At 36.2% G+C, this 15,358-nt stretch overlaps 1 protein-coding gene across 1 annotated transcript; it reads left to right on the forward strand.

The window, feature by feature from the left end:
- The first annotated feature begins 9,659 nt into the window (after positions 1-9,659).
- MS3_00002462 (uncharacterized protein) lies at positions 9,660-11,372 on the forward strand. The gene is made up of 2 exons (XM_051210063.1): positions 9,660-10,258; positions 10,293-11,372. Exons 1-2 carry the CDS (start codon positions 9,963-9,965, stop codon positions 10,333-10,335), a joined length of 339 nt encoding a protein of 112 aa, XP_051075550.1. The 5' UTR covers positions 9,660-9,962; the 3' UTR covers positions 10,336-11,372.
- Positions 11,373-15,358: the final 3,986 nt, after the last annotated feature.

Consider the following 15,358-nt stretch of genomic DNA (forward strand, 5'->3'; position numbering starts at 1 on the left):
GTTGTCCGTTCCAACCTTGGCATTGAAATCTCCCATCAGAATGGTCAGGTCCTTGGTTGGGCACTTCTCGACGATTGACTGCAGCCTATCGTAGAATTGATCTTTAGCGTCTTCATTGTAATCGCTGGTAGGCGCATAGCATTGGATGATTTTCATTGAAATGCCCTCATTCTTTGTTTTGCAGGAGGCTTTGGTGATCCTTGGTCCATGAGATTCCCACCCTATAAGTGCATTTTGTGCTCGTTTGGACAGCATCAATGCAACTCCTTGTGTATGTGGGGCATTTTCTTCTTCATGGCCGGAGTATAACAGAAGCTCTCCTGAAGTTAGTCGTTGTTGTCCAACTTGCGTCCAACGTGTTTCACTGATCCCAAGCACCTCTAGGTTGTAACTCCTCATTTCTGCAGCGATTTGGAAGGCTCTCCCGGTGTCCCACATCGTACGAACATTCCATGTACCTAAATAAATGGTTTCTCTGGTTGTCAGAAGGGGCATCGGCCTCGTAACTTCCGAAGGAATTCGGCTTTCATCATGAGGTGTCATAGTTCTTCTAAATGAAGACCTTCTGACTCCCGGGGCAGAGTTTAAAAAGTTTGAATAATTTTTTCTGGTTAGCGTTTTTTAGTGACTTAGTTTTCTACGGGATGGGGTCGCTAACCTTATTCTCAACGCTCCTCCCTTATCCGGGCTTGGAACCGGCAGTAGCCCCCGGAGGGACTCTAGGCGGAGTTAAGCTAGTTAATAGTATTGTAGAATTGATCAAACTAATATATTTTAGCACTTTTAATTTAACTGGTCTACTGTACATTTTATTTACGAACGATTGTGGCCTTTATGCAAGTATACTGTGCAGCAGTTCGATATGTTCTACTTTACGGCTGCGAAACGTGGCCATTAAAAGAAGATACTCGTAAGCTACTAGCATTTGATCACAGATGCCTTAGAAATATTACTCACATCTTCTGGGATCACCGGGTAAGTAATAGTGAGGTTAGACAAAGGGTATTAGGGGATGATGGTTAATCAGTTGATGAGGTTGTGAATCTTCATTGACTGAGATGATTGGGCCACGTGTTGCGTATGCCTGAACACCGATTACCATGACGCGCATTGCTGACCAGTGTTAGGGATGGTTGGAAGAAAGTTAGGTCCGGCCAAACCAAAACATGGCATCAGTCCTTGAATTCACTAACATCGAGTCTCAGCCATGTTGGTAGATGCAGACTACTTGGTTGGGTTCCGCGTGACTATCGTAACTAATGGATAGAGACTCTGTTTGACATGGCTCAGAATTGATCACAAGGGTGTAGGTGTATACACTCTCTGTCTTCCCTTAAACTATGAGATTAAAATCGCTTCATATCTTTCTTTCTACAAACAAATTCTTTCTTCCTGTACTATATCCTTATATGCAATCTTTCTTTTATATATTACCACCATTGAATTAACTACTTCTATGAATTCGGTGTTCATCTTGTTGTGCTAATGAGGTGTAACAACTTGGACTGATGCATATATGTGCCTGGTCCTACATTGTAGCTAACTGAATGACTGACGTTGTGATTGGCTAACTGATCGACTGATTAACCCACAAGGAAAACTTGAAATTATCAAGTTTTTTTCATATTAATTTAATAAATGTTCGTTCTGACACGTAATAAAGATCTTGGTGACCCATTTCCGATTCATATAACCTTACTAAGTTTTATCATTTAGATGGTGGTTGGAGATAGTCATCAGGAAACCCTGAACCCGGGTTTCGTGCTACTTGGCACTCGTCAGCAAGGTGTACCTGTAATCTTGAGGGAACTGGTGCTCCCTGGCGAATTCCATCTCGTGTCACCCAGCTTCACAGTCAGAGACGTTGCCACTGAGCTATCCGAGCCGTGACTAACCTTCTGTAGGACTGAGATGTAATCACAATTGATTGATCACTGGGTGGTGATCAATGTCATGCTTGTCTAGTCCCTTATTAGTGCAGATCGAATGCTATCGATCATGTTGCAATGTGGCCACCAGTCTAGGTGATTCGACACGGCTCGGATAGCTCAGTGGTAACGTCTCTGACTGTGAAGCTGGGTGACACGAGATGGAATTCGCCAGGGAGCACCAGTTCCCTCAAGATTACAGGTACACCTTGCTGACGAGTGCCAAGTAGCACGAAACCCGGGTCAAGGGTTTCCTGATGACTACCTCCAACCACCATCTAAATCTCAATACATAGTGCCCGCAGTGTCGAGTCACCTAGACTGGTGGCCACATTGCAACATGATCGATAGCATTCGATCTGCACTAATAAGGACTAGACATGCATGACATTGATCACCACCCAGTGATCAATCAATTGTAAGTTTTATCATGATGTGATTGGTCACTTATGATATTAGTTTACTATTTTTATTGTATCCAAAGATAAATATGGTTGATATTATCAGCAGAGTTATTCTTTTACAATCTTGACTTCCAAGAATGTCATGGTTAGCCCATAGCTCTTGAATCCTCTCGCTTCCAATATTTGATAAGCTGTATTGATTATTGTTAAAGTGTTATTGCTTAAATCCCTTTTTCATATTTAAAAAAAAAGAAATCTCCCAGATCGTTTTTAATTCACAATTAACATACTATCCCAAAAAACCGAAACTCTGAAAGATGTATAATCCTTCACGTACCTGCGAAGCATCATCCATGAACAAAGATAATCAGATGCAGATATAAAGGCGAGGATTGGTAAAGCAAGGGCTGTATTCCTACAATTGAAGAACATATAGAACCCAAAACAACTTTCAACAAATATCAAAGTCAGAATCTTCAATATGAACGTCCATACAGTCCAAATGTACAGAGCTAAAACGTAGAGAACTACCACAAACATCATCAAGAAGGTACAAGTATTTATAAATAGTTGTCTACGCAAGATACTCAACATCCATTGGCCGGATACGATCAGCAACAGCCTTCTATGGGAGGAGACAAACCAGCTTCCAGCTGAAGAAGAAATTAGAAAAAGACGATAGGAATGGATAGAACATACATTACGCAAATCATCAAACTGCATCACGAGGCAAGCCCTAACTTGGAATCCTGAAGGGAAGTGGAAAAGCGGAAGGCGAAAGAGCACATTACGTCGGGAAATAGAAACAGATATGAAAAGGATGTATAACAACTAGAAAGAGCTGGAAAGGATTACCCATGACAGGGTTGAGTGGAGAATGCTGGTGAGCGGCCTATGCTCCTCCACAAGGAGCAACAGGCATAATTAAGTAAATAAATAGTGTTGGAATCCAGGAAATACATTGCACACCATATGGCATTAGCCAGAAGTATTAACCTATCTCCTTATGTTTGCATTTACACTGGGAGTAGCTTTCATTTCAAAAGCCGACATGTTATCCACTAAGTGAGTAAGTCTAATTTACCAGTAATTTATTAAATGAGTATAATATTTATTTATACGGGTCCGCATTCTTCACTTATTACTATAAATTATTCTGGAGTGATGGAGAAGATTTGTAGCTCAGGTAGATGATATTGGTGGGATTTTGTTCTCTTAATTGGATAGTTTGGTCGTGGAGCTTTCATCGTTCTTCTGAACGAAATCGTCAGCACAAACTTCAGGTAGAAGTGAAGTGTTCGAATTTCTCCACATGTGGTTCACAGCTAGTCCTATAGACCTAGATGTTGATTGATTCTTAATGACCTTAAACCTGTCATTGTTTACTTCTTCCATTTTTCTTCTAGTCATTCATTCCAACTTTTTCCTAAGTATCTCACATTGACCGACGCAGTAATTTTATTCATTTAGTGTACATCGTATACATTAAGAAAAAATCCATTCTCTTACAAACATTTAAATGTCATCGTAGAAAGTATTCTAGTTGAAAAGAGTTATTGAGATATTGAGACTATAAGTGATTCATACTTAGACTATGCCAATCACACACTATTCATAAGTGTTTCGTAGATACTATTGAATTTGAAATTAGAAATTATAAACTGACCTAATTTAGACAATCACTGAGAAGCAGGTAGGATTGAATAGCTGTTTTGTTCTAACAATTGACTCATTAACAGTGAGTATCCACGACTCTACAAGGAGTTGGTTGAACCCAAAACCACTCGGTGAACAGTTTACTTTCAAATCAATTGATCATTTACAGTTCAAACTCCAGTCGATTAGCGATATTGCATGACCATTATTCATTGCTATTAATAGGTAGCTACCCCACTTTCTATATGACTGAACTCCATCGGTCACAGCTCCTTATTAAGACTCGGGAAACTACCTCTCTCACAAAATTACCAGACAGTCATTACTATTTACTTACTTACTTATGCCTGTTACTCCTCGTGGAGGAGCATAGGCTAAAAAACGCTAACCAAACAGTCATTATTACATGTTATATATCATAAAGGGAAATGCAACGTTTAAAAACTTCGTAAACGTCATTAACCAGTCAATTAATTACGTTTTATCACCATAGCAATCGTCTTTTCACAGAAAAGTTGGATTTATTGTATCGTATAATAATACAAAATTCACTAATCTTTTCGCGCTTTATTACTATTATCATTGTTTATGATTTAGTAACAATAGGGGAATCGCACAGATTAGTTGAATAAATCAATTATCCATACCTAACCAATACTATCAATGTGCACCCAGTCCTAGTTTTCCCTTTCATCAGACACTATATTTCTATGACGAAGTAAAGCTTAGAACTAGTGAAAAGATTTATGTTAAAAACGTAATTTTGATCATGAACTATGAGACAGTCGAAAAGGTACTCGACAGTTATTTCATATATCACATTAATCGTAAGTATTAAATAGTAGGTTGGAAGAGAGATAGTATGGCCTAATCATCATCGACTGCTGAGTTCAGCTGTGTACATAGATCCAAACTACCTGATTGATCTCCTTGTAATTTTTGTGACCAATTGTTGAAGATATTGGATAACGTGTCTAAAAACTGATCATCACACATATATTCACCTTATGTGTTGAATTGAATCTTGAGTTTTGAGATTATCCAATACTACTTATTTCACGAATTCATTTTTTCTTCTCGAATCATATTTTTTATGCTTAAGCTTTTTTGTTACCACCATTATAGTTACTAATTATATTACGCTATCATCTTGCTGGGCTGATAGTATGATAACTTGAACCGCTGAGTATATGATGGATTGACGACTAATTGACTGACTGGCTAGTTGATTGGTCGATTGGCTGACTGTCTGTCTATCTATCTGAGCTTATTACAAAAGTTGAGACTAAAGTATAGCATGTTTACAGCATTACCATTACTCACCACCTACTCCACAATGGGGTATGGTGTTGATATTTAAAAGTCTTCCAAGATGATCAATAATTAAACGACTTGTAATTCATTAGTTACTTTAGCTTATTACCCCTTATAGGTCATAGGCTGCCGACTAGGATTCTCCAACCACTTCTCCCCTGAGCTCACCTTTCCAACTTTCGTCAAGTGCTGTTCATGCTATTGATGTCCCCCTCTTATTCCCAGGCACCATGTGGTTTTTAGTCTGGTTCTTTTTCTTTTACCTTGGGGATTCAAAAATAAGGCTTACTTTTTAAAGTAAACTGATTATCGCCATAAAGTATCCTATCCACTTCTATAGTTCTTTCTTAATTACCTCTTCAGCTGGAAGTTGAACATCTTGCACAGACGGCTGTTTATCACTAGCTGTACCTTTTTGATCATGATTGTAGCAGTTCTTCAAGTTTCAGCCCTGTACAATAGAACTGTCTTAACATTGGTATTGTTTATTTTGACTTGAGTTTTGACTGACAGTTCTTTTGGATTTCAGATATTCTTCAATCGCAGGAGTACTGCCCTTGCTTTGGCAATACGGGCCTTCACATCTGCATCAGATCCTCCTTATTTATCAGTAATACTCCCAAGTATGTACAGGGTTCCACTTCGAACAGAACTCCTCCATCAAGTATAATTTGGTTGCTGCTCATTATGTTGTACTTCAATATTTTGTTTTATTTCCTTGTAAATACTGAGGCCTACTGCTGCAGAAGCCCCTTCTACACTAGATTTCTTACTACGAATATTTTGTTGTGAATATTATAGAAAGGCTGAGTCATCTACAAAGTCCAAAACATCCAGCTTTTTCTAAGGTGTTCATTGTATTCCTTACTTTTCCTGAGATGTGGAGGTCTTCATAGTAGAGTCAATAACCAGAAGAATGAGGATAGGCGAGTGTAGGCAGCCTTTTCTGACAACATACTTCAGTTGGAGTGTATGCATGAGCTTCCCTCCATGCACAATTTCTCAACTCTGTCGGTCGTACGAGTTGTGTATGATTGTGAGAATTTATTCAGGTACTTCGCTAAACGCTGACAGTACTACGATGCCTCTATAGTTCCTACACTTGCTAAGGTCTCCTTTGTTAGTAATCTTGATGAGGTACCTTTCTTTTCAGTCTGTAAGCACTTGTTCTTCCCCCTAAATCTTTCTGAAGAGAACGTGGAAAATCTTTGCATTTGCCTCTATGTCTAATTTTAACATCTAGGCTGGTATTCTGTGTAGTTTTACCGCTTTACCACTCCAGATTCATCTGATAGCCATGTTGATTTCTCCGGTCGTTTTTCGGGTAACAACCATAGGAATGTCTGTAGGTGCTGCTTCAATGTCCAGTAGGTTCTGTGGCGTTTGTTTGTTCAACAGCTCTTCAAAGTACTCCATCCACCTTGTTCATTTCTCTTGTACATCAGGGACTGCTTTACATTCTTTATCCTTGACTGACCGCTTTCGTTTACCATATTTCAATTCTATCCTCTTCATTGTATCGTATAACTGTCTGGTATCTTCTTCACCTTCAGCTTTTTTCTCTGTCTTTGTCAGGTCTCCCACACATTTCGCTTATCAGCTCTAATGTTCTTCCTTTGTCTGTTCGCTTCTAAATATCTGTCCTGTGCCTCGGCTTACTCAGTTATCGTTCAGCTGTTAATGACCTTTGTTTTTTTTCTTAAATCTTATCCAGGCTGGATGCAGAGACTCAGTCTTTATTTGAGTTCTTCTTGAAGCCCAGTGCCTTGATCTTGATTCTCGGTTGACTTGTAAATGTACAATGCTAGTTGATTCTAAACCGAAACAAAACATCTGTCTAGTACTCCCCACTTTTCAGTGACTGTTTGACATAGGTCAGTTTGTGATGTGTCCTACAAAAATCAATCATTTTCACAAATCTCTCACATTAATAAAATAATTTAGTTGAAAGAATGTTTATTTATTGAAGTCTACATTAAAGATAGAATTTAGCTAGATATTCATAATGGTAATGCAATATGGCGAATTAACGAAATAAATCAATGAATTCCAACTTAGTGATTTAAAAGTAAGATATTTAATGGAAGATCTGAAAGTCCTAAGTTTGATCTCTTGAGTAGTTACGGGTACATATTGCTTAATTAGTTCCAAACTTGTTCAGCATCCAATGAGATGCATTTTTAACTACGATCAATATGTGGTATATTGCATCGAACATAAAATACCGCTGATAATGACTGTCTCACTCTCAACGTGGTCGTGATTGTTTATTTCTCAAGGGTCCCATAGAAAACATCTGTCCATTAGTCTTCTGTATTTATCAGTACCCAATGTGAGTTCAATCTACAATGATCACCTGCCTAATGCACAAACAACATATCTATCTAATTTATGATATGGAACGACCCTCCTTCATTATCTTCGGTGGGTAACTGCCTCACATCCGATATTTTTGAACTTCATTGGTCATGACTTCTTACCAGAGCTCTGGAATTTTCCTCTCGAAGCTAGTCACTATTGAGCACATGATAATTGATTAGAGTTGAACATTAACACCATCGGATGCCGATAGTTTATGCAACATGTACGAAAATGTTATATCGAAATAATTTACTTAGGACTAGTATATATCTAAAGAAAAGTTAATCTTGAATAACAACAACGGGATGGTTCAAACACTAATAATGTAAAAATCACAACCGTTCAATAAATTGGTGTCTATGTGAACTCAGTAGCTAGGTGGATGACGTCTTAGTATTTGAAATGAAAGGTAGGGGGTTCGAATAAAGTATATCCAGATGACAAGTTCCAAATAGAATGAAATCCGCGTACTAGATTCCACTACTAACCTCATTCTATTTATTCTGTATACATAAAAATTGTTTTTAAAGAAAAGTAATGAAACTTTTAATCTTAGTGATTTTATAAGGTTTTTCAAGGCTTACTACCAAGTTCTTATCTTAATCTTAACTTCATTTATTTACATGAAGATTTACTCACTTTAAAGGTTATTTTCTGAATCTTTCTCATAACCATAAACCTTTTTGCGGAAAATTAATCATTGTCTACAATATCTTTACCAACAAATTCGTTGAGGGGTTTGTGGAATGGGGTTAAACGACAAGACTATGGTTAAGTCACTTAAGGAAATAACAATCTATCTTAAGTCTTCTACTTAATCAAATAGTTTACTATTCAATAAATTACTAACAAAGTGGCATATCCGGGTCTTTTGAATCAGAAACTTATTAATTTACGTTTTATATACACGGAAAATTGGGGGAAAAGTGAGTATTTGGCAGGTTTACTACTTGTTAATAAGTCTAAAATCACTCTTTATAGAAGATACTTTCAATGCGCTTTTTATATGTGAGATAACGTTAAAGTCATTCATTTCTTCAACTTCATAACAACAACAAAAAACTCAAAACTAATATTTCTTGAACTTCATTATCATTAACAAAAGTATCCCATTGATGCAGTTAATTGATATTTATACATTGAAGCATATTTATTGTTGCTTATTTTATTGATTAAACCGTGTAATCTGTAAGTTTACTTGGGCATAACTATATTTGTAAGCATTCATCTGACTATATGCATTGTTCTTCTGATTACTGTATTTTTGGGGGATGTGGGAATTTATGTGGGACTATCTATGTTGTTGACTGAGATCATGAACCGATTGATGTTAGACCACTATAGAAAACCTGGAAGCACTGAATGACCGTTTCGTCCTATCGTGGGACTCCTCAGCAGGGTGCATCCACGATCCCACCCCGCGAGATTCGAATCCAGGACCTTCAGTCTCGCGCGCAAAACGCTTAACCTCTGGACCACTGAATTGGAACTATCGATGTTATATCATGAATACTGTGAAGAATTTTCAAATTACTGTTGTATACAAAAACATAATATGAATAAAACTATTTCTCAATTGTGAATTATAGTTTACTGAAAATGCTCGACTACATTCGTTATGCAATACAGCTGTATCCTTATTATCATTATCATCACTATTAGTATTAGTAATAATATTGATAATAATTAGGAATGTATAATTAAATTAAACAGATGGTGCATTATCTCTTTTGTATTCTTGACTAACTACGTGTATTTCATCATTGTTATCTTTAGATATACTCGAAAAATGAAAAAGAAAATAGATTTTTTCTTTCTACACAATGATCTTCCTACATAAAGAATTGATTAGTATGAAGATAAGTTTCACAATCTTTTTTTTTATAAAAAACAAACTATATTTTCACTGTTGATTGGTTGGAGATAATTGGCAGGATGCCAGTTGGCATGTGATAGCAAGACATATATATATACATATATATGTTTATATATATACATTGAGGGATATGCTTCTCTATGTTCGATTCGAACTCTCGCCAAATAATATCACACTGATTGCGTTGACAGTTAGCATTGGAGTTATTCGTGTGACGTTTTCTTTTTCTCTTGTATTAATGGCATGAATTATTTTTTTCTGGTTAGCATTTTTCAGTACAAATGTCAGGACAGTTCTATAGTATGAGGCGGAAACTTGGACAACCACGAAAGCCATCATCCAGAAGGTACAAGTGTTTATTAACAGTTGTCCACGCAAAATACTCCGAATCCGTTGGTCAGACACTATCAACAACAACCTACTATGGGAGAGAACAAACCAGATTTCAGTGGAGGAAGAAATCAAGAAGAAGTGATGGAAGTGAATAGGACAAACATTGAGGAAAGCACCCAACTGCATCACAAGGTAAGCCCTCATTTGGAGTCCTCAATGCTAAATGAGAAGAGGAAGACCATTGAGCACATTACTTCGAGAAATGGAGACAGTCATGAGAAGAATGAACAAGAACTGGATAAACTAGAAAGGAAGGCAGGCTGGGACATAATGGGTTGTAGAATGCTGGTCGGCGACCTATCCTCTATTGGGGTTAACAGGCGTAAGTAAGTAAATTAATGACATGTTTACACGAATTAGTTGCTTACCAGTTTTTTGTAGATCAGTTACAAGAAAGCATTGATCAAAACACTATATCATAGAGTAGAAACGATATGTATTATTGGCAAGTTGGTAAGAGAATTGGTGAACACTGAAAAATGACCAAGAGGCAAATGCTACAAACAGAAATTTACTGAAAAATGTGAAGAATTTAGGGAAAACAAGACGGGTATGACAACAGTCGATGAAAAACCATTATCTATAAATCTCTACTTCAAATGTTATGACGTCATAAGCAGGAGGGTTAACACTGCATTAAACTGAACTGAACATGCAGTCAAACTGCATAAAACATATTGAACATATCAATAAAAGTTTGACAAATACCCCCTTTATGTTACCTCCAACTGTGCCTGCACATTTACACGTACCCATCAAAGCAGCTATATTAGCTGAGCAGAAAAAAGAGAATATCATAAAACTTTTTAACATTTTCCTAAAAGCCTTCGAAGAAGAGGAAAACTATCTTAAATAGCTTAATTAGTAAACGTCTCTTCGATACAGGACATCAGTTCGACTTGTGATCTATTAAGGTGATTAATAACCAGTCAAGCCCCAATCCTCTGAAGTTTGTTGAAGGCATTGGTCTCAGGCGTCAGAAACCTTATTTTTCTGTCCAAAAATGTGATGGTTGTTAATCTTTCTTTGCCTTGGCAACAAATATCCCTTCGTTTCATTATAACATTTTGTTCAACTGTTTCTTTCAATTAATTCGACTGTCTTCTAGATTAACAATCTTATTTTATTAATTGAGCTTTACTCACTTTATTCTTAATTATCAGTGTTTACTCATTGCGTAATCACTTGTTTCTAGCCCCTTTAGACTTCCGTTAGCATCACTGTTGTAGAATGTTCCTTAACATAAACGACATATTTACAATATTTTCTTTAGTCTATTACGTTTATTTATACCCTTGCCATACTATAATGACGTAAGATTATAACAATTAACAAAACTCTTTCATGCAAGTAAATTAAACCACTTTTTAAACATCACATTTTGTAAGCAGATGACGAGGATCAAATAAAATCAAATGAATCCATGCTATTCTATTCAAATTTTTGTTCTTTCTCTCTTCAAAATGAAAAAGGGAACTATGTGTATGAAATTACTGTTATATTTATCTAGTCTTTAGTACTGATCGAATCATAAACAAATTTTATTTGAAGTTAGACCACCATAGAAAACCTAGAAGCACTAGACGGCCGTTTCGTCATACTGTGAAACTCCTCAGGTCCTGGGTTCGAATCTCGTGAGGCGGGATTGTGGATATGCGCTGTTGAGGCGTGCCACAATAGGACGAAACAGCCGTCCAATGCTTCCAGGCTCTCCATAGTGGTCTAGCTTCAATTTACTCATGATCTCAACTATTGAAATTACTAAAATATCCACGAAACCCGTTCTGCAAAATTTTCATTGACAATTAATCCTTGCACTAATGACGTCATAAATACTGTGTAGGAGATAAAATGAAACAGTTAACTTTTTTGTGATTGCGAAATCAAGTCGTATAGTTAAAATAAGCGGAAAAACACTTTATAAACTTCATCAAATTTTTTTACAGGTAAAAATAGAAACGGATTATGCAATAGGTGGGGTTGGTAAAATGCGTGGGGAGAATCAGCTCTCCCTCTCGAAATGCTCTCACATGGCCACGCGTATATAGCCTCTGCCAGCGAAGTCCTACTCACTGCCTTCTCATGGCACTACTGTTGTTTACGAAAATGAGAGGACGAAAAGTGAATGTCCGGCGCTTTAACCGGATCCCAAACCAAATCAATGGTGCACATGAGCTCCAGTATCTTGCGGGAGCAAATGGCGTATGAACCAATCGTTGGTCACCGGCTTCCATGGAACTGCATCTCCTCACGATGCTCCATTGCCTTGTGGATCAGACCTTTAGGTCCAAGGCTCAGGGTGTGGCCCCTTAAGAAAACCACCCGCTTCGGTCTGGGCACACGGGGAGTATCCCAGCCCTCACACAAATCGAATGTTTCATGTGGCGTATATGTATTTGGTGCCTCTTTGTACCAATATCTATGTGTTGAAATAAATTTAAAAATATAAAATCATTGTTAAATGCAATTTTTATTATCATCAATGCGTTTCTTCTTCTTAACTGCATAAAATCTATTCAAGTAGTGTGCAATAGTTAGCTGATTATTAGCTTACTTAAAGACGTTTCTAAAATCATAGTGAAAAGTCATGACCATTGGTATTCGGACATTAAGTTTTATTGAGATAATGAACCGATCAATGTTAGACCACCATTAAAAATCTGGAAGCATTAAACAATCGTTTCGTTTTAGTATGGGACTCCTCTGAGATGTGCATCAGTGGTTCCTTACGAAGGACTTAAACTCAAAACCTTCAGCCTCACTCAAACGCCTAAACTCTAGATCAATGAGTAAGGATACAATGGTTTTAATGTCTAACTTTAACCAATTCACGATATTGTGCGACCATCTTGTATTGTATTTGGTGGGTAACTGCCTCACATTCAACCGCTCAGTCACAGCTTTTTAAACCATGTTAAACCGAAGTGAGCACATAATCATTTCCAGTATAAGTTTGTGGAATTTTCATGACTAATTAATCACTTGTCACATACAGTAATATGATAAACTAATGAACTCATTGTTACTAGGGTGTAGGCAAAATATTATGACAAAGTTAGTTATACGTCATAGTAAATTCCAAAATTTACTTTAAATATAAAAACTTTAAATTAAAAGATATCAGATTTAAACTTAATCATTTATATACATAATGATTTCAACAAGAGATTAGAAATTCATTTGTTCAATACATGGTTAGTTTGTGAATATCGTCGACTTGTTGAAGTGTAACCGCATATTTAAATGAAACCATTATTCAATGACTATGTTTCCTTATTCAATAGATCTTAACATAAAGGAGTTTACATGAATTATGAGTCAAAACAATAAAAGATGTATTTGCGGCCATTCATTTCGATTTCTTAATATTCATGTCATTAGGTATTTCATATGGTACAATCGAGCATGACAATGTTCTTATGAGTTTAAACAACAACAAAATATCGGAGATCGATGCAACACCAGTATCATCATACGCTTGTTTTTCAAAGTTCACCTCTACAGAGTTATGGTATAATTCATTTATGTCGACAAATTATAGTTACTTATTTTATCGAGGGAAACTTGAATGGAGAATAAAACTACAAAACTACCCATTGATATAACCATTGGAAAGACTCATACTTGAAATAGGAAAACACTTCGTTTAACCCAATGCAAATGAAGAAAGGAATCAAAGGCCAATGGTACATGACAAAAATTTTATTCACCCTCCGAAAAAAAAAACAACCCGTTAACAAAATATACTCGATTAAATACAACTTTTACTGGGATTTTATGGTTAGTCAGCAAATATCATACATAACTGAAATAGTAATAATACAAGAAGGATATTACGTTGGAATTATGTAATTGAATGTTACTTGCGTTGGGATGATACAGAAAACTTCTGGCGAATGACAAGAAAGGCTCAGGAAACACCAAGAAGCATTTTATTCAATCAGCGTTCACTTGAGGTTTAGCCAGAAACATCAAGAAAGTGAAAAGTCACATGTGGTGTTTCTGATTGGCTGATTACTATACTGCTACTATGTTTAGTGGCATTCCAGAATTTTCGGGAAACCCGAAAACACCTAAAATACTATAAAAACCCTATATTTTCTGTACTAGAACGAACGTTTGGAGTAAAGTGCTTCTCGCATATTTTGCACTTTTTCTCTCCTGTTCAGATCGCTGTGTAGTTCTAGCTTGGGGTTACGAGAATAGCTTACGAACCAAAAAATAGCGTTCAATTAGCAAGACTTATCAACTTGTTTTACTGAAAGGATATTACACTACATTAACATAAAAGCATATCATAATCAACAGATGCCATTCAAGTATTACATTGAAATATACATAAGTCGAATGAATTTATACGTGATCCTAACAAACATTGAATGATCACTACTGTCTAATCTTAATTACACTTACCGAGTTCCATTGAATTCACTTGAAACGGACGATACTACTAATAATTATATTATTAGACAACAAAATTAATTGTTAATAGATGTCAGATATTCAGAAGAAATCTGCCAGAATCCCTGAAGTTATATAATATGATGAGACTATAATTTATTTAAGATAGGTCTTGGATTTTGGCGCGAAATTCATTCATTTATTTGGCTAATTATAAATTTTGGTATTATAGCTGATTTCAGTTCGTGATGAAAACAATAAAACTAATTCTTAACCCTAACATTCAACTATAAATCCTAATCCTAATTCCTCACACAAATATATAAACCTCATTTAATCTTAGTAGGTAGATGAACATTCCAAGGTCACTTTAGCACTGCTCTAAGGTCGTCCAAAAAGTACAGGCTCATCGAGAATATTATAAGTTTTATTCAGTAGTTTTCAAGCAAATTAATATCCACAGACCTGAACTAACGCTTATTTCAGACAATTATCGTCTATATTTTTATTAAATAATACAACAGCTTTTTCATATATTCCGTTTATTGTAACTTACCGCTTCATCTGTTAACTGATACTAAACATCTCTTTATTCTTAAACTATTTTGTTAATCAACTATTTATCTCTCGCCCAGTTTCATTGTTACTTTAAGTCTATTCGCGTATAACCAAGATTTACTGTTTTCTGGTGTAATATGTAGTATGTTTTGTCATGTATGTAAGCCAATGAGTGCTTGAGATAACTCCTAAGTTGCTTGGTTGAAAGTTAAGTATAAAACTTTGGCTGTGGTTATCGCTTTGATGTCAAGATTGAGGATAAATAAAGTTATTATGCATCAGTAGTTCAATAAAAGTTAAGATTACGTTGGATCAAGGTTGAGTGTATCAGTCAGATCATATTGTTGGCAAAGGGTACTAGAATATAGACGAAATAGCAGACATGGATTAGACCATTTATGATCTTCATTTTAATGGGTGAACTTGGCGAATGATATAGGTCAATCGCTTAGACATAACAGTTATTC

Source organism: Schistosoma haematobium, chromosome 1, assembly GCF_000699445.3.
Source record: "Schistosoma haematobium chromosome 1, whole genome shotgun sequence".
In the NCBI taxonomy this organism is placed as follows: Eukaryota; Metazoa; Platyhelminthes; class Trematoda; order Strigeidida; family Schistosomatidae; genus Schistosoma; species Schistosoma haematobium.

What these genes read in the sequence shown, in the direction of transcription:
- MS3_00002462 (XM_051210063.1), top strand. Translation starts at nt 9,963, where the DNA reads ATGGGAGAGAACAAACCAGATTTCAGTGGAGGAAGAAATCAAGAAGAA. An exon ending in ATTGGGGTTAACAGGCGTAA is followed by an intron (nt 10,259 to 10,292) that starts GTAAGTAAATTA and finishes TACACGAATTAG; the next exon opens with TTGCTTACCAGTTTTTTGTA.